General features: G+C 38.8%; 1 protein-coding gene across 1 annotated transcript in view; it reads left to right on the top strand.

The window, feature by feature from the left end:
* hpo (serine/threonine-protein kinase hippo) overlaps positions 1-21051 on the top strand; it is an 83792-nt gene that overhangs the window by 55681 nt on the left and 7060 nt on the right. Inside the window, exons 5-13 of the mRNA XM_080275063.1 lie at positions 3723-3950; positions 4354-4459; positions 5129-5276; positions 7506-7680; positions 13294-13422; positions 15289-15550; positions 15836-15915; positions 16904-17020; positions 19830-20087. Coding sequence (XP_080131189.1) covers positions 3723-3950; positions 4354-4459; positions 5129-5276; positions 7506-7680; positions 13294-13422; positions 15289-15550; positions 15836-15915; positions 16904-17020; positions 19830-20087 — 1503 coding nt within the window. The remainder of the gene's footprint in view (positions 1-3722; positions 3951-4353; positions 4460-5128; positions 5277-7505; positions 7681-13293; positions 13423-15288; positions 15551-15835; positions 15916-16903; positions 17021-19829; positions 20088-21051) is intronic.

Genomic DNA, 21051 nt, shown 5'->3' with positions numbered 1-21051 from the left:
GAGGGACTGTAAGAAAATGTTCTGGAGAGAAGTGAAAAGAGTAAGACAGGGTGGAAGTGAAGTTAGCAGGGGAGTGAAAGATAAACATGGTAGATTATTAGTGGAGAAGGGAGAAAAAGTGAGCAGATGGAGAGAACACTTCAAGGAATTGTTGAACGTAGAGGATGGAAGTAATGCGTAGTATAAGTGGCTGGGGAATGGCTGGGAGAAGGAGGGAGGTGAGAAGACAGGTAGAAATCAGTAGGATAGAGGTTGTGGAAGCAATGAAGAAAGTTAAATCGGGAAAGCCCCAGGAATTGATGGAGTGTGTGGTGAGATGCTGAAGCATGGGGGAGAGATAGTAGTAGAATGGATGTGGAAGATGTGCAGATTGGCCTGGGAGGAAGGTAGAGTCCCGGAGGATTGGAAGTCAGGTATAATTATTCCCTTGTACAAAGGAAAAGGGGAAAAAGAAGTGTGTGGTAATCATAGGGGCATTTGTCTTCTTAGTATAATAGGAAAAGTGTATGGTAGGATACTTATAGACAGAGTTAGAGAAAGAACAGAGAAATTAGTTGGAGAAGAACAGGGAGGCTTTAGGAAGGGAAGAGGTTGTGTAGATCAGATATTCATTCTTAGATCTTTAGTGGAAAAGTTTCTAGAGAAGGGAAAGAAGTTGTATGCGGCTTTCATGGATTTGGAAAAAGCATATGACAGGGTGGATAGACAAGGATTGTGGAAAGTGTTAAGAATATATGGAGTAGATGGGAAGTTGTTGAATGCTGTGAAGAGTATGTATGATGGTGCTAAGGCTGCAGTGCGTGTGGATGGTGAACTAAGTGAATTTTTCTCTTTGAAAGTTGGTTTGAAACGGATGTGTCATGTCTCCATGGTTGTTCAATCTGTACATGGATGGGGTAATAAAAGAGGTACAAGGTAGGGTAGTGGATGTTGGAGTGGCCCTGGTGAGAGAGGATAGTGTTTGGAAACTCCCTGTACTGTTGTTTGCAGATGATACTGTGTTGTTGAGTGAAGATGAAGGGGAGCTGCAAGGCTTGGTGGATGAGTTTGAGAGAGTGTGTAAGAAACGGAACCTAAAGGTGAATGTAGGGAAGAGTAAAGTGATGGTCTTTGAGAGAGGTGAAGTCAGTGAATGTATAGCGAGGTTGGATGGTGAGGAATTGGAAAATGTGAGTACGTTTAAGTATTTGGGTAGTGTGATGAGTAAGGATGGAGGTTTGGAGGGTGAAGTGCTTGAAAGGGTACAGCAGGGAAGAAAGGTTGCTGGTTCCTTGAAAGCAGTGATAAGAAACAGGGAAGTGAGCATGGAAGTAAAAAAGTTACTACATGACAGTATTGTGATACCAACTCTAACGTACGGAAGTGAAGCTTGGACGTTGTTGGAAGGACACAAGTCAAGAGTGAGAGCAGTGGAAATGAGTTATTTAAGAGGAGCTTGTGGAGTCACGTGGAGAGACAGGCTGACGAATGAGGATATAAAGGAGCGTTGTGGTGTTGATGTGGATGTGATAGGAAGCGTTGTGAGGAACACACTGAGGTGGTTTGGCCATGTGGAGAGGATGGAGGGTGAAAGACTGACGAAGAGAGTGTATGTGAGCGAGGTGGAGGGTGGAAGAGGGAGGGGGAGACCGAGGATGAGATGGAGGGATGGGGTGGAGAGGTATATGAGAGAGGGGGGTGTGAGTTGGGAGCAGGGTAGTGAAATGGCGGGGGACAGGGCGACTTGGAGGCGATTTGTTTGTGGCCACCCCAAACGGGATTGAGGCGTCTGGCGATAGATAGATAGATAGATAGAAATTGGGTTAGGAAGATAAATACAATAAGTCCTTGTTATAAGCTGCTTAATTGGAATTACTGTTTGCTACAGTGTATTAGGGGAGTGGACGCCAGCAGGGATTGATTTTCGACTGACAAAGGCATTTTGCAAAAGTTATCCCATAAGATAGCTCTGAGGATCACTCATTTCTGTAAAAATTTGGCATCTGTATGACAATTCTTTCCCCTTCAAAAAAATTATTTTGTAATTCCAATTTTGAGGTCACTTACCTGTAGAAATCTCCATTTTCTATGCAATGTATAGTATGAACACCTTTTTTCAGATTTTTTCCCCTTTTTTCTGCAAAAATTATGTCATACGTCTGGCAGTGGGAGTGTGTGTGTGTGTGTGTGGGGGGTGGCAGCGAGGCGGGAAACGACAGAGATGCTATGACACTGGGAGGGGTGAGACATGCCAGCCTCGGTCTCAACCTGTTCTCAGTCTGCGCCAATCTTGGCCATTTCTCATCGTTTTGGGACACTTTTTGAAGATGGGGTGACTGTCTAAGAAGCTGCTGCAGCGTTAGAAAGCAGTAGAGAAGTATTTGACGCCATTTCGAGGGAAGAAAAACATGTCTGAAGCAGCAGTTCTTTCTCCACCATCGCCACCCCCCCCCCCCCCTCACCTGATGACTCCCAACCATCTACGTCTTTTTCTTCAACTTTGTCTTCTCCAACATCCTCTACCCCTTCATAGCCATCCCTAATCCTAACTCATAAAATAAGAAAAAAGTACTGAAATTGTTTCTAATCGTGTTTCAAATTGTACAGACACTGCAAGTAAACAGAAAATGAGTGATATCTCAGAACTAAACTTACTGTCCATTGGAGTGATTTAACTGCATTAGTTTTCAACGTAAGACAAAAAGCAAAATACCTACAAAAAGAGAAATGAAAGGGAAATATTTTGTGCTTATATTTTTTTCAGAGACTGACAAACATGACTGTAATTATTTTTTTGAACATGGCAAAAAGGGGGTAAAATTTGGGATTAATATATAGGCATTTGGGGAATTTTTTTGTTCAGCGATGGTGAAGAATATTGTAAAGCTGATAGGGCAATTTATTAATGAGGGTTTTATTAGTACGGTAAAACTACCAAATATCATAGAGATCAGATGAACGCTCTTCCCCTAGTGTCCCATTTCTCACGTCTCTTTTCTTATATGTATTATGCATATATAATTTTTTTTCTGTAAAAACTAATTGACCAAATCAATTCAAACTTTGGGATGTTATTGCTCATATAATGTAACAAAACATTTTTAAAAATCAGACAAATCTGAGAAAAACAAATGTACCTTCATCAGCAACAACCATCCATTTCCCTTAAGGGTAAGCTACAGAAAATTTGACTAATAAAGTTCCATTGCTGTCTGTAAAGCTGATTTGCGAGTTGTATGAAAAATTAAGTGATATTTTGGTACATATCCCTCATCAAGGTGAGGGACAGGCATGGGCATCCATGAAGGGCAGGGGAAAGAAAACATTTATCATTTGGAAGTGGCTGTGCTTGAATCTGGGAGCTCCCAACAGCAGTCTAGGGACACATGCTGAAAAGCATGTGCAGTGTAAACTGTTTTAGGTATTACATGCCCACACACACACGAATTATACTTTGACAGTACAGTACACCTGAAATGTTAGGAAGGTTGAATAGACAGTGATAATAATAATTTAGGGAGTTTAACTCTAAACTTTATCATGCAGAAAGAGTTATGGAGAGATGTTTTGTTGGTCAGTGTAAGATTTGAATGAAGAAGAATACCATACAGATATTATGAAATGGTGACGGAAAAGAAGGGGCAATAAAATTGAGGTTAGATGAAGTACAGTCTGCATATTTTGCTGAGAGTAGTGTATTGACATGATTATCACACTAACACTGTCCTCTGTCTCCATACCAGATTGTCATGGAGTACTGTGGTGCGGGGTCAGTGTCGGACATTATGCGACTCCGGAAGAAGACGCTGACGGAAGAAGAGATTGCCACAGTAGTCCATGACACATTACGTGGGCTAGAGTACCTACATTTGCGGCGAAAAATTCACAGAGATATCAAAGCCGGGAATATTTTACTAAACACTCAGGGACATGCCAAATTAGCAGACTTTGGAGTTGCGGGACAGCTCTCGGTAAGTATACACTTGTTAGAAAAGGCGTCAGAGTTCATCTCCCCCCCCCCCAACCATGCACAGAACTCTGCCTTTTGAACTCTATCAGTATATATTAACAGAATCAGTCACAGCACTGCATACAGTGATACTGCTATGGTATAGATGATCTCAACTGGTAGCTTTGCCTTAGATGCCCCTAACCTCTTTAAGGGGCAATATTAATTGGCTGTCATCATTAACATTTTTGAGACTCCAGTCTCTTAATCCAGTACAGAGTCTGGGCAGTAATGTCATGGAGCAAGCTCTAATAATGTTGAAGTACAACAAAATAAGTAGCTTTTGAGCATGACCCACTCCTCAGAAATTAGATAGCCTTGTAATATGGAATGTATTGTGAACTTAATGCTTCCCCCTTGGGCAGGACACAATGGCAAAGAGGAACACTGTGATTGGAACACCATTTTGGATGGCCCCAGAAGTGATACAGGAAATTGGCTATGACTGTGTAGCAGACATCTGGAGCTTAGGTCAGTGGGACTCTCATTTGTGCCATACTCCACCATTAGTTGTAGGCCATTGTGCCATGATATTGTCTTCTTTGCTGACTTGACACATTCATTGACTCGGAATTACCAGCAAAATTTTCTTAGATTATATAAGCAAAACCATATGAAGATGGGACAGAAATTTAAATATTCATCCATAGAGAGTTCTCTACGCAGAGTAAATTTTGTCGTTTGCGAGAAGAACTTCAGCATAGTTATTAAATCACAGTCAGTCTTAAATATGATGAATGAAGTTTGTATTATTCAGTTCATTCAATTCAAATCTCTGTTAGCATCGTCATCATCATCATAACCACAAAACATTGGGGTGGGCAAGATCAAGAAATAGGAAAAATAAAGCATTAAAGCAGAGCTGTCTGCCATCTCTCTATCACACATCTCTTTGTTATTAATGGAGAACTATGTGTCATGTTTACATCGCATCTCTATTTCTCAGGTCCTCTTAATTTTCAGTCATCCCTTTTTAATCGACATCGATCTCACACACATAAATCAGTACTGTTTCCCCAACCTATCATCATCATCATCATCATCATCATCCTGACCTTTTTTTCCACCTAAGGATAGGGTGAGGTAGGATCCAGAAACAAGGGAAGAGAAAGTAATTTACATATGCTCTTTTCATTGCAGGAATTACGGCATTAGAAATGGCAGAAGGAAAACCACCATATGGGGACATCCATCCTATGAGAGCCATATTTATGATCCCCACCAAACCTCCACCTTCTTTTAGAGAACCAGACCAGTGGCAACCCGAATTTATAGACTTTGTGTCCAGGTGAGCCAGTGTAGATATAAAATAACTTTAATGTTTCTGTGTTCCAAATTTCTCAGTAATATTGGTGTCATATAGTTCTTGATAGGTTACTAACTGCAGTAGTTAGGTGTTAGGTATAGCATCCATCATGTCTTTAACTGCAGAGGTACTCTTTCAAACTGAATACAGTAATATGGTCTGGAGGTAGTAAGGAAAACTTTGTATGTGGATTGAAGAGGTATTAATTGGTAAAAATGTTTAATTCATCCAAACAATATGAATCATCCACAGGCATTCCATACAATGCCAGGCAGTTTCTACCAGTGCTACTTGGCACTAAAGAACATCTTTGCATGTGCTGTCTGTCATAATGAGAGACTTCAATGAGTTTGAGATTCTGAAGCTGTATGCTAATTAGGGTTGGCATTGATTAAATCAAATTGATCAAACCATTGATTTTTTTTGCTTAAAAAATATTTTTATTTATTTATTGATTTTTAAATCCAAAAGGTAAAAATAAAATCTGAAGGTTTGTAAAAGTTGTGTATAACTTTGTGTTGGCATTCATTTATTCAGATACTTAAGCATTAAGTTAGCAGTTTTTGGAGAATGGTGCCATTAGGAATTGCTGCATTGTATGACAGAAAAAATATTTTTACATTTGTGTAACTAAGTATTGAATGTATTTGTACATCTGAAATAATGAGCCATAAATCAAAAAGCAAAGCCATAAGACTAGGTAGGCTATGCTTGGTCACTTAAGGCCATGTCATAATAATAATAATAGCTTAAGATTTTTGTGTGTGGTAATATAATCAGCTTTGGAATATACTGTCTTGATTACCACTGGCAACTCAGCCTTAACCAGTAGTGTGCAGACAGGACTTGAAAAGGTATGTACGGTATATGGATTCTGGGCAGTGGCTTTCAGCCTGAACCACCAGTGGATAGATAGGACATGAAGTTAACAGTATTCATTATACTGCTTTTGAAATATTAGCTATATTATAAACAGAAAAAAAAAATCAAATAAATCAAATAAATAAAAAAATAATTGATTTTGTATTTTTTGTATAAAAAAAAAAAAAAATCACCAACCTTGATGCTAGTTGCAGATAGCATTAAAAAAAAAAAATCCAGATATAGATACACAAGATATTCCTCACCACATATGGTCATCTCACTTTTTAACTGAAGTTGATGTTTCCTGTACACCAGGAAGCCATTAACTATGCTTGGTGGTAACCATATAACCAAATATTATGGTGCCTGGTGGTTTAGTGGGTAATAAAGGCACTCCAATCAGATTGAGCCTGTACAGGTTTATATCCAAGGGATGGTTGGGGTTTATAGCTCAAGTAATGCCTCTCAGGGATGAGTGAGGCTGGTCACTCTCATCTTAAATGTCAGGACCAACTTGCCTAGCCCGGGGTTCCTATGCTTCTTGTGGGGCAACACAGGATTAGATTATAATGATGTTTACTCTGCATCAAATTGTCTTCCTCACACTCATGAATTAACTGAATAAGCAGAGTGTACTAACTTCCTTGGTATTATTGCAAATATATGGGAATCTGTTGGCATATTAGCAGGTTCTTTGAGTGCCTTGAGTGTCATGAACCATCTTCTCCTGGTAACTGATTTAGGCAACATTTCACTCAACACGCTCGCAGAATGAGTTTTCCTTACAAGCTTGCAGAAATAGAATTACAGTATTATGTAACCTTTGGACTTTAGCTTTGTGTTCAAATGTTTTAATGTTACTTCATTGCCACAGATTGGTCAGTGTGGTGTTTTGTGTTCTGGAATGTTCTTGAAAATTAGACCAGCTGTATACTTACCCACCTCTCATTGGCACAGTTCTATAGCCAGCTTGTTTTTACCTGATGGAACTGACTTACTGCAATGACTGTACTATTAGCTCATGGTGCATGAAATTCATCAAGTCTTAATTAGAAAGTAGGAATGGTACTTCTTGATTATTAGGCAGATTCTCCTCATGGGGCAACACTGGATTGAATGAAAAATGAATTTACCCTCTAAAATTACTATAGTTGGCCACCAGCTTAGCTAAAAATGTTATGTATTATGTTTGTCAGGTGTGAACAGACACGATAGCTATACTTATTCAGTACTGTATGATATTTTTATTTATTGATTTTTAAAAAGAAATCATGACATTTATCCACTTACCCTCCTTTGAAGCCCAGCATACTCCATCACAGTTTCTTCTATTCTCCTATACAACAGATGCTTAGTGAAAAATCCTGAAGAGCGAGCAACAGCGACCGAACTGTTACAACATCCATTCATCCGAGGGGCACAACCATCATCCATTCTGCGCACCATGCTGGAGGAGGCTATGGAGATCAGAGAAAGCCAAAATTCTAATCGACAAAACCAGATCAAGACTATCACAGAATCGGTTAGTTGAGAATGTGTGAAAGAAACGTTGAGATGCTTATAGGAAGAGAGATTAGGTAGTGAAAAATTAATACAGTCGAAAAGAGGAAGAGATTGGGTTGTAAGTAGAGGTATCTGAAATAGAGTGTTGAAATTCTGATCAACAGAACTAAATCAAGACCATCACAGAAGCAATCATTTTGGAATGTAGGAGGAAAAATGTCAGTATACTGATAGGATTAAAGATTAGGTAGTTGAGACAAGAGGGTTTTGGTCATAGACATAGTTGGTAGAGGAGACTAGAAGTTGTGTTTAACTCAATGACTGCCTCTCTCAGCAGTACAGAATCATCTGGTTTATCCTAAATATAATCCCTCTGTGTTCTAATAACAGAAAAAATTACTTGGGAGTAATTGTTAAAGCATCTATATTTATCTACTAAGAATTCTCTCAGTTGAGCAATATCCCTCAGTTTTAGCCTGAATAACATGTAAGGGTTAAAGAAGTATATTACAGGTAGATGAAAGGAATGGTATAGAACAGTGGGAAAGAAACTGGGATTAGTGAAAGAGGTTGTGTGATATAGGTTACATATCAGGTATTAAATAAGAACGTAGGTAGGTAACAAGTTGGGTTTAAGACAGAGGATTAGAGAAAGTACAGCATGGCAAGAGAAGAGAGATGGTTAAAAAAAGAGAGAGGGATTGAGAAAACAGAAAGAAGCTTAATGAATGCAGTGTTGAGGAGGTGCCTCATGGTCTGGTGTTAGAATTTATGTCAGATTGGATGACCTTGTGTAACACACAAAGTTGAACACTCTCAGAAGTGACCTTAGGTTTTTCGATCACTTAGGTGCTAGGAGGGGTGTAGGTTGGCCACCTACCCATATATGTTCTGGACTATGGTAGCTTAACCCGAGACGTCCCGTTGACGTATGGGTATGTCGCAACGTTTTGTCACAGCTAGTCCCATTGATGTACCAGTACGTCGCAAAATTGCAAGGTTCATAATTTGCACGATTTCAATTTTCGCGCGTGATTTTTGGTACGTATACACGGGACACCTTTACAAGATGCCAGGCAGAGACAATGCCTTACCCTGCATGACCCCCCCCACGCCATTGTCTCAGCAATTCACCTGTTATCAGTGACCTGGCCAATAAAGACTTTAAGAGCCAGAGTGATTCCCCAATCGATGACAATGTGGAGGACAAAGTTTACGTAGCATTAGAGGAAGAAACAGTCAGAAATGATGATCAGGTAATGTTTGCCAAAAAAGGTCAGGTATTTTGATATGTTAGTGAGTGAAATAATGCTTATATTGCCTATATTACTGTTTTAAAACCAATATACTCTCGTACTACATATAAATTCATAACAAATAAATAAATAAATACCGTTTATGAGTGGTGTGGAATAGTTACCCTCCCATAGAACTCGTTTTCTTTGGAGCCAGCCTGATAGAAAACCCAGTAAGGTAAGGAGTACTGCTGTGGTCCTTTCACCACAAGAAGTCTGTTCAGGGTGGGGCCCACCTGGTGAATCACCTCTAGCGATGCTGCCAAATCAGCCGTAGTACATGCCTCTCTCTCTCTTATTTCCCATCTATGTGCTATTTGAAATTGTTTTTTATATTCTGTATATAGTAAAGGAAACTATATAGTACATTGAGTATCACTTTTTAGAATTATAACAACGATTTGAATGAATTCTATGACACGTGGCAGTGCTTTTTTTGCTACGCCGTAGAGTTGCCAATTTGACCACCAATTATCGGATTATCACCTACCGCCATCCCACCTGTCTCTCTCTCTCTCGTCAATATAACAGAAAGTTCTGATGACGAAGAAAATTATGATTAAAGATCAGAGAGAGGATTAGGCCTACAGGGGAAACCTCTTAAAAATAAAACGCGCCTAGACTTTTACCTCATAAGTGGTGTGGAAAAAAAATTGGAAATAAATAATACATATACAATATATATGTATATATATATATATATATATATATATATATAGATAGATAGAGAGAGCGAGCGAGCGAGCGAGCGAGAAACAGGTGTGATGGGGGTAGGTTGGGAGACAGAGTGATAATCCGATAATTGGTGGTCAAATTGGCAATGTCGCACTCGGGGGAATTCCAAATTCTGCCACACCCTGAACGGACTTCTTGCTGTGAAAGGACCATAGCTGTATCGAGTATTTTAAACCTCAGGTGAGCGATTTCTCTATGAATTTTCGATGTTTCTCACCAAAAGCGGAGGTTTGAGCCAAAAAAAAATTTTTTCCAAAATTGGTTGGGATTGGGGGGAGTCAGTGATGGAAAGTCGGTCGGGACGGGGCAGATTAACCTCAGCTTCATGTGTCATGAATGGCTTAACCTTCATGGGAACCATAAGTTTTTGATAAGTTTCTGTGACATGATCAGAGAGAATGGAGTGAAGGCAGCCTTTGACCATGTACCAAGGAAAACATTCTCATGGATTTTATTTGCCCTGGAAATTGGTTATATTGGTATAAATTGTATACCATCATCATTGCTTATGTGTATACTAAGGTAATAAAAACACACAAAACTGATGAGTAAATGTACCGAAATGGAGTGAAAATAAATTAGTTCCAGAGTATAAATAGCTTCCAAACCTCTTAGCGCAAAATTTTGCCAGCACTGTGCAAGAGCAAAGTATATGTCTAGTCACAGAATTTCACAAGCTTTCCTGTGGTGTTTTCAGATTTTCAATGCAACCAATATTTTTCGAGTAAATAGGCAAAAATTGTGTATGCACCCCCCCCCCACACACACACACACACTACTGAAAGCCATGAGGACACTGACTGTTGGAGAGTGTTGACCTTGAAGTAGGCACTTTCCCCTATGACTCACCAAGGTTTGACACACTTCATGCTAAATTTTAAGTTTTGGTGAATATTTTTGTCAAAAATTGCCTAATCGGTATCTTTTCAGCCCAAAACTAATAATGACACAAATTGCATCATCGGTTACTCTTCAGCTTAACTTTGATATGATGCAATTTGCGTCATCATTCCTGAGAGGGTTAACATGGAATTGCCATCACTGTTATCATTAGTTCAGTATTGTGAAACGTTGGGGAAGGTTTTCGTTTTATAGTTAGTGATTAGAAAAGATGGGTAGAGGTGATAGTTACATGGAGGGATTATGAGTCGTGATAACTACAGAAAAGAAAACAAGAAGAATAACATGGGAATAAAGGGTTTTGATTTGTATTGTAGTAGCTGTGCATGCTATCATTTCATAGTGGATTGCTGCTGCATTTTGCAGATTGTGAAAATTTTGTTAGTAGTTGGATAGCCATACTGTTGTGTTGCCCTATAGCAGCAGAAAGGCAACTGGTTTGTAAGAGTTAAGTAAGGGAGGTATAAGGGTAGATGGAAAATAAAAGATTTAGAGGAAATAGAAGAAGAGTTAAATACAGTATATGGATGAAGTGAAAAAAAAAAAAAATTGTTTTAGATAGTGGAATAGTTCCAGAACTGTTACTGATTATAGGTATTTATTTTGGGTATAGAAGAACATGTTTCACTTACGTGTGTATTATTTTCTAATAATAGTACTGTAGCTGGTGGTGGGTCATCATATAATTGGGACCCCTTGAAACTGGGTAACATCCTTTGACATTTATTCTTGTTGCCAGCGGATGATTTTATTGGACATACAAGGGTGTATCATATTGGAGAGCTTTATTAATGCTACATCTAACCCCTCTTCTTGAAAATTCTGCCCTAAGCTGAATAAAATTATCAAGGGATAACAAGAATAAATGAAAAAAGATGTCGTAGACTCAGGAGGACTCAGGAGGGTATTTACATCTTGTGTTTTTTTCTAATACAAAATAGATGAAGGAAATTTCACGTGTGTTTTTACATATCATTGCATTTTTGCCATAATTTTTTATACAGAACATTCAGGACAGACTTTTTTATAGTCACATACATTGTAAAACAGTTTTTAATGTGGAATCAACTTCATCTACTATGTGTTAACTAAGGTCGTGTGGTTTTGACTAGTAGAGTAAAGCTTATGGAGTATTTGGTTTGAGGTTGTTGGATGATGATGCATGTGTAAGCTAAAAATGTGGAGGGAAACTAATTGACTTGATGGACATTGAGGATTTTTATAAAGGTTGGGCATACAAGAAACATGTGAATCTTGTACCGTACACTCTCTCTCTCTCTCTCACCTTTATTTTTTTAATGCTGTTTTGCTCTTCCTCTCCCAGTTTATCTGCAGCTCCTTTTTGGATTGTTTCCTCTTTAGGTTGTCCTGTTCCTTCCCCATTTTTGCTGTCCTCCACACCCTTTGTGTCCTATTTTACTCCTGTCTCAGTTTCTTTACTCCCTCCTGGTGTATACCTTACTTGTTTCTGTATACATGTTCCTCTAGATTTTCTGTTTAAACGAGTTCTTTTACTTTTTTTTCTCTGTTCAAACTTGGACATTTTATTTTTTTAGTTCATACCATTTTTTTTCCCCCTTTCTGCTGATGCTAGGTCTTTATGATTCTTGCCCTCTAATCACATCACAGTTCCTTTCATATCTTGGTTTCAGCCCATGCGTTTCTTGATTATCCCTTTCTTTTCCTAGCATTTCTTGATTACCTCTTTCTTTTCCTAGCTATCTCCTCTGTGTTATATTCCCTGCTTATCATGGCATCACATCATCAGTGTCACCCCAAACCTGATTCCCATGTTTGTAATGGGTGGGAAGATTTAGAGCACATCTTAAATCTCATAGATGCCAATATCATCATCATCATCATCATCATCATCATCATCATAATCATCTGGACCTCCTTTCCTACCCTAGGGCAGGGTGAGGAGTAGCAACATCCAGACAGCCCAAAGTTGCCCAGTCCAATGGGCCACGCCTCCATTCACTTACCATTCAAGCCCCCGGAATCCTGGCTCTATCTAATACGGCAAACACATTCACCACGTACTCTGGTTTCACATAATTGTATCTGATAGAGTCAATCCGAACACTGTCACATTGAAAAGGGGGTGCCAAATCCCTGATCATGTACTTCTCCATACAATATTCATCCAGCCAGCTCAATCTCTTGTCAGTTCCATAGCCTCACCAACTTCCAAACCTCTCTCCCTCACACACTCATCCATCATATCCCTCCACCTTCTCCTTGGCCTACCTCGCCTCCTCTCTCCGTCAAATTCGCTCAGATATACCTTTTTTACCACTCTATTGTTGTCCATTCTCGTCAAGAATATAACCAGAATATAAAGGAAGTTCCAAGTACAGTCTTTCATCCTTTATCTGAGCTATGAAGCTGCTTAAACCACCTTTTTTTTGGGGGGAGGGGGCAGGTCACTACATTCCTGTGTGTCAGTAGTGAAAGGGGGTTTTAATCCCCAACTCTCACCCCTTTCAGTCATGTACATGTAACTTTGAGAGCTTTTGGGCATTATTTTTTATTTACTGTTTTTGTTTCTTCAATGTTTTGAATACCGTCATGTATTGTATTACATTCCATTCCATTCTTGCTGAACATCTTCCAGCTTCACTTTGTTCTAACTTACCCTCCAACCTGACCTCTCCATCTTTGCCTCCACCCTCACCCTCGACCCGTCGCAGTTCTCACAGCAGCTGTCTCCGCAGCTGCAACTTCCAACAACCAACGCTCAAGCAGAACAGGATAACAAAAATAACCAACACAACCAAATGCACCACCAGTCCACCACCCACCACCACCACAACCTTGCCAGCACAGAGGTGAGGTTGTGTTTGTTGTGGCGGCCATCTTGGTGGTTTGGTTGTGGTTTGACAAGTATATATATCCTGTCTTGGGAAAGCACGGTCACTTGTTGACTTTGTTAGTAGTTAATTGTGGCTTAATATTTTCTCCTATGAATCTAGGATAGAGAATTTATATTGTGCTGTATATAGCTTTAGTATGTGCAGTGATGTTCATGGTTTCTTGCCTGCCATAATCGGAAAGCGAGTTGAATACAGAGTGTTTCTACACAACAGCCCACCATGCATTGATGTGCAGTTGAGGCTTATTACTTATTAGGTTGCGTGTCTGTGCATTGGCAGGGTGAGCTGTGCTGAAACATCCATGGATTACACTTGCTTTTCAACCAGGATGGGCAAGTGACCATGGGTCACAGTGTACAGTACTTGTATGTGTGCATGTTGTCCTCCAAGAGTTGGTTCTTTATATTGTTGCTCATACTTCAGTTTTAAGCTTGCCAGTGTGGGTGGATGTGCACAAATGAATAACTGGTATTTTTGTTTTTGCCTACTTAGGTTGAACTTTCTTGTACCTTTTTTTTGTACTAACAATATTTGTTTAAGGCTTTAAAGTTTCAGTTTCAGCAGAATTCTCAGATGTGTGATTAACCCCTTGAAGCAGAGGGTATCATATACTTTATTGTTGTTGTCATCAAGTGATGTTATTCAACTTGAGAGATACTTTCTGAACTGGAGAGGTCATAGACAGCCTTAAATTACCCCTTCAGTGCAAAAGATCTCTTTAAACAAAATCAGATCATCTGGCAGTAGCAAGAATTTACTAATAAAAGATGTCATCTGATTCAAGGGGTTAAACTTAAGTATTTTTTTGGAGTAATATTAAGCATTTGAGTATGTCAGATTAGGCATGTTGTACTGTATGTTATTGTTTTTTCTTAACATTTATTGTCTGCCCAACAGTGAACTGCATGTTTTTTGTTTTCCAAGGAAGATCATTATTACTAATTGCATCCCAATTCCCTACTAACTTTTGTAGCTTAAAGAGTTTAAGCCATGACAAGGAATTAACTTTACCAGTATCCATTTTATATGTAATGTAGATAAGTTAATGTGTTGTTACATAAAATTTGTTTCTAATACTTGTATTTAAGCCTTGTTTGTATGTTTGGCATCTTTTAACCCTAGAGCAGAATTTTGTTGTAGCTCATACACTCAACAACGTTTCCCTTTTTCCTTCAACTGTCTCAGTACAATGATGTGCTTTAATTTTATTCCTGCTACTTCTTGATACTTTTATTTAGCTTGTGGGTGACTTCTTGTAATGAAGTGGTAAATAATGTGCATATCTAACTTCTCCAGTTCTGAAGTCTCCAATGCTGAATACAGTTTTATGGATAGCAAGAATATACTGTAAAATGTTTGATAGCTTGAAGGGGTTAAAGCCACACTTAGCGGGCCTTAATCATTATAGTGTCTGTCATTCAGGAAGCACTTATTACAGTAATTTATTGTCGTACTTTTTCAGTACCATAACCACATTTAAAGTGATTAAATTGCATCCATTGTACTCCAAGTTTCCTTAAATTATTCCCCACTTATCATGTTATAGTCATATTTAGCCATATAGGTTCCAAAAATTTTTGAACAGATATTATTTCCCTATTTTGCTACACATACTGGAAGCATTCCAGATATTCTGTCTCTAAGAGTTCGTTTATATATTTTAATACCACTGACTTGTAAATGAATGCTATTGGTAGTTCTGCTTTTGTAATTTCTCTTGCCTTGTTTTCAGGAGCCTACCTCACCCCATACTTGGGGGAGAGACGTCAAGATGATGATGTATGTCATTGTAATTTCTTTCTCACTACTCAATCTCCATAGGATGATGATGACATAGACAGTAGCACAATGGTAAGATATCCTCGAGAAGACAGCGGCACTCTGAAGCCAGTAGATGATAATGGAACCCTAAGAGCGCCTCTTGATGCAGTGTCCGACACCCTCAAGGCTTCTCCCACATTACGGGAATCACAAAATATCCCAGGCATCACCAATACTGGCACTCTTAGCACTGACCTTGGTACAATGGTCATAAATTCAGATAATGAAGGAGAGGAAGATGATGAAGATTCCACAATGAAAAGTGAGTAACTAAAGATACAGTATCTTTATGTACAGTTACGTATATATTTATTTAGGCCATTTTTATTGTTTTTGAAGTATTTTAGGCATCGATAAGTTCCTATTGACACCACTAGCTTCATAAATGACTGAATGTGGTGGAAAGTTATAGCTTTTTCTTCATATATCATATGTCTTAGTGTTTGAGTAACAAAATTCTTCATGTACAGCATTATGCATAGTACAAACAACATATGTCTATCATGTTTTACATAATGATCTCTTGGTTTGGTTTATCTCTCCCTAGGACACGACACAGCCCCTGGTGAAAGAGTGGATCGGCCACTTTTCCTTGATTACTTTGATAAGAAAGAGCAGGAGAAAAGGGTAAGTAACTTGATGTAGATTTTTGTCATGTTGCAGCATATATCCTGTAGCTCAGTGGCAGTACTACAGCTCTACATCTTTACCTCAAAAACTTCTTTATGGCTAACACAGTATTCTAATGGTAATCTCTTGTTAGAACTCAGCTTTCAACATGGAAAGATGGCAGTTTTAGACTTATGGGGCAGAGATTAGAACAGTATATACTGTACTTAAGAACCTCTCCTTGGACTGTGTGGAGCAAGTGCTTATTATATTGTTAACTCAAGAGCCAATTGGAGCCCTTTTTTCACCAGTCATCAGCAGAATACCTGTACCATACTTTTTCTTCATGTTCTTTTTCATCTTAAATATTTGTACAGTATATGGCTTTTTGTGGTTTTGGAAGTGTTGACATCATGTAAAGTTTTGCCGTCCCCAAGGGCGACCGTGCATTTTTGTAGTTTTGAGAAAAATGTGCCTGTCCAAGTTACACTACCAACACATGTAACTTTGGATGTTATTTCCACCCACTTGAAGGGCAGCATTTGCCTGGCTTGATACACAGCACAAAAATTGAAGGTACTGGCTACTCGAATCCTCCGGAAATGGAATAATGAGAGAGTAACACACTCATTCTTTTTGCAGGCAACACCTCTTATGGCCAGTAAACATTAATCTCTTGAATTAGATAACATACTTTAATGTTTTTTTTCTTTCTTTCTTTATTATTACATTGAGTTTTATTCTGTTTGGGAAAGACCATTTCATTGAAGGAGTTTATGAGGCTGTTTCTAACCTCTCCAGTTTAGAAGTCTGCCTTAAGCTGAATAAAATCATTTGGAGATAGCAAGAACAGTAAAAAAAAAATATCAGTAATAATAAGATTCTGTGGGTTAATGGCAAAAAGGAATGTTGAAAGAAAAGCAGTGTGTAATGAAGATCTCTTGATGGAGAAAGGGTCGGCATAATAATGATGATGATAATGAGAACCTACCGTATGTCCCCCCAGGCGCGGAGTAAAGGTGTAAAAGAGAGCAATGAACCTGTCACATCTGCTGCCCAGCCTTATGTTGGCACTGGGCGGCCTATCATCTCACAGCAGCATCCCACCTCACAGTCTACTCAGGTATGCTGACTCCAACAATTGCACTCTCAGAAAGAAGGAATGGGTCCCATGATACTGCCACACAGAAAGAAAGATAGTTCTCACAGATGTCTTCACTCCAACTATTCCATTTGCACGAAGATCAGGTCTCTTTACCACACAAAGGCGATCTACTTGGATGCATTCACTCCAGTCATTTCATTTGCATTAGGATTACCATACATCCCTTTACCATACCACACAAAGAAAGACAGTCTGTTTGGGCTTGCTTACTCCAGCCAGCCCATTAGCATAAGGATTAGGTATCTTAACACTCAGGCTTCTATGGCTCACATGGCTGAATAAAATTGTTGTTAGTGAGAGAACTAGAGTTGTTCAAACCCTGTGAGTTGAGAGGGTTGCTGTTACAGTCATTCCCACTTTTCATGGTTTTACTTTTGCCAGTTTTGGTTTTTATTATAAACCATCTCAGAATACAGTAAAGTAAAGTGTGTTTTGGGATTATTCAATAACCTGTGATCTTAAATCATTTGTAAATGTGCTTGAAACAAGCAGATTCTAATGTCTGGTGATAATTTGAGGCACTGCAAAGGGTGCACTGTCTTTCCTTGTCCCACCTATTAACCCATTGATTGTGTGCTGCAGCATAGGCTGGGTAGCGTTGCGTTGCAAGCCACAGCTCAGGCTGTGCTAACCTTCCAGTGGTTGTGCATCACCACTAACTACACCCCTACGCAAACTTACGCACGCCACTTTGCAAAGATGGGGAGAGAGTGAGAGAGAGATTTTTTTTCTTTTTCATCAGATGATGCCCTGGATGTTTATCTTCAAGTTTATATTACACAAAAACTAAAAAAAAAGAAAAAAAATTTTTCACTACTTCCCTACACAAACTTACTCAAGGCGCTATGCAAAGACGGATTTTTTTTTATTTTTATTATTTTTTTTTTTTATTTTTTTTTTTTTTTACACCAGATGATGCCCTGGATGTTTGTCTTCAAGTTTATAATAAACAACAACAACAACAAAAAATCATTTCTTGTGCACCACCACCACAGGGCGGAATAAAAAAAGAGTAATTGCGCAGTACACGGTTTAACTATATACTGTACATACTGTATATATCTCATCTCATCTCATCTCATCAGCCGTTTGAGTGTCCACTGAAGGACCGGCCTATCCCGACCAAAGTGGGGATGATACAGCCAGTGTATCTATACCAAGTGGCTTAGGCTTTCTGGTAGAGATTGTATGTAGGGTGAGAAGTGCTTGTAAGTGTAGTGTTGGAGTGGCTTTGGATGTGTGTGTAGTCTGTGATTCAAATGTAATCGGCCTGCGCAAGCCGACTGGGTGCAAGCATACTTTATAGTATGCGACACTGGTTCAACCACAGCACCCCTTATGTCTGCCAAAGCAGTACATGGCCTGAAGAACGCTCCCAAAGTTTATTACCCTGGCGGGGTGCAAACCCTTGTTCTTCTGTGTACGAAAATGCACACTTTATCACTGTACCACAGAGGCTTCTTACTGTCTATATATATATATATATATATATATATATAGTTTGTGCATTTAAACTCGTGTGCTCACTGCAGCCATTCCATTTGTGTGAGGATTGCTTTTCTTATACTGTACCCCAGAAGAAAGGCAGTAACACTGCTCTTCCATTAGTATTGGAATTGAACACTCTAATTTAATAGAGTTGCTAGAGATCAAGTATATACAGTATGAGATTGTCCCAGCTTCCATGTCTTATGCTAGTCAGTCCTCACACTGTTTAGGATGTGTACAGAAAGTGTGTTACTTTTAGGTGAAAGAACTGTAAATTAAACATGCTTCTGGTTCTTTATTGAGGTTAAATGCAAAACATAATAATAAGAAATTTAAATCAGCCAATAATGAATCAGAATCAACTTTTAATCCCTGGAAAGATGTTAAGTCATCAAAACTTCATAATGAAACAGCTTTGCAAAAGACTAACTGTACCCTGTTCCTATACAGTCAGTTACTAAGTACGGTATGCTAGAGAATATCATTTGAAAATTTGAGGGAAACAGTTGAAGGGGAAAAACATGTGAAAATTTTATTTTGCATGAACTCATTATGGTACTTCTTTTGTGAATTCTCACTCTTCATGACTTATAGTAAAATGTTTACCTAGGATAATAGATTTTCTTTCTTTCTTTTACAAACAAGAAACACTATCTCTTATTCTGAAATTTGAAATCTGCAACCCTTACCCCTACTGCTATGAAAGGAGGTTAATTGACCATCATGTTGAATATACCTTCCATTTTATGTTACATCTCGTCCATCTTGTTAATATTGGTTAATATTTAAATTTTGAACTACATGTCTTCATTTGAATTACAGTATTTGGATGAGGGGACCACTGGGAGTGCCTTGTATGACTGCCTTTAAATTAGCTATAGTATACTGTAGCACAAGACTTAGTGTGTTGAGTGAAAGTAGTCACATGTATGGTACATTTAGTCTGTAGAACATTTATCTCTCTGGTACTGGTTGTTCATGTTGAGAACAGAGAACTCGAGCAATGACAGATTACGAACCTAATCATTGTGTGTGTGTGTGTGTGTGTGTGTGTGTGTGAGAGAGAGAGAGAGAAAAAAAAAATTAACTTAATTACCGTACTGATTGAGACAACCTGATGATTGCTGTAGTATAACTTTTTCTGGGGATTGTTTTGCTCACCAGGTTCCTGGTGTATCTGTAATGTTTTTATTACTGTAGTTATATTATTGTATATTTTGATTGGTGGTTTGATCAAAGTGGAATAAACAAACCTTTTTCCAAACTTCCACCCTTACAGTTGACGTTAGATGAAAAACATATCCTACAACAACAGCAGCAGTTACAACAAGCACAGTCCAACATGCAGCAGCAACTACACCTCCAGCAACAATTACAGCAGCAGAACAACCAAAAGCAGTCACAGCAGCAACATCAACAGCAAGAGCAGAAAGTGGGAACAACAGGGACAGGGGACAACACGATGATCTATTCTCCCACGGCGCTCATACACCCACAGCCCAAGCCGCTGTCGGCAGAGGAGAGACGCAAGTTTGAGGTGAGTGAACTGGAAGATTGGGGAGAAAGTAGAGATATGAGAGAACTTGTGAAGGGAGAGTGTGTCAGCAAAAGAAAGATGTAAGGTTGAGGGTTAGTTGGAAGCTTGAGGTGAGATAGATAAAGAACCACTGTCAGTAGAGTGCAAGTATGAAATGAGCTGGAATTAGAGTAGGAACGAAACAGAGGTAGGTTTAAAGTTGGTTATGAAGAGAGACAGACTGCTTATTTGGGTGGAGCAAGAGAAGTGTGGTACTTGATTGTTAGAGCAGTGATTATGACTGAATGAAACAAGAGGAGTACAATACAGCACTCATTTGTTTTATAGTGAGGATGCATTTGGGGAGGGGGAAAAAAAAATCCATTATATAACGATTGATCATATAGCAAGTCATTTATAATGTGGGTTCATTGGGGATACGGTTTTGGCCAAGGGCCACCCTCCCAACAGAGTCTAAACAAATTTGTAGCTCATCTAAACTGGTAGTTTTTTCTTGTTTCTCCATTTCACTTGCTGCTTACTACCAAAAGTAAATCTAAAAACTTGTTTCCAGATCACCTAAACTGGTAGTTATTTTACTTCACTGCACTTCACTTGCTGCTTGAACTCCAACACCACATTTGTTCCATCATGGACACTAACACCCGATAGTTACAGTGTTCAGAGACCATCTTGGAGCAAATAAATGACTCGTACAGTTGGATGGTTGTTGCATGTTGGTTGTCATATAGTGAAAATAGCAATTTTGCATCGACCAGTGAGGCTTTGTAGAAGACGAAAATATTGTACAGTATTTAAAAAAAAAAAAACTCTTTAGTCATTGTACAAGTGTTTCATCGCATACTGGTTCATGGTTCATCGTAAAACAAGGGTCTGTTTTGCGAAATAAGAGCATTGATCAAGGGTTGGCTGAATTATCAGTAAACCTCAGGAGCTTGAAATTAGTGAGAAAATTTGAGGTTTG

Source organism: Coenobita brevimanus, chromosome 60, assembly GCF_032717465.1.
Source record: "Coenobita brevimanus isolate Jiangsu-jjx chromosome 60, ASM3271746v2, whole genome shotgun sequence".
Taxonomy (NCBI): Eukaryota; Metazoa; Arthropoda; class Malacostraca; order Decapoda; family Coenobitidae; genus Coenobita; species Coenobita brevimanus.
The sequence above is the reverse complement of the archived record's forward strand: the minus strand, read 5'-3'. Positions and strand labels throughout refer to the sequence as shown.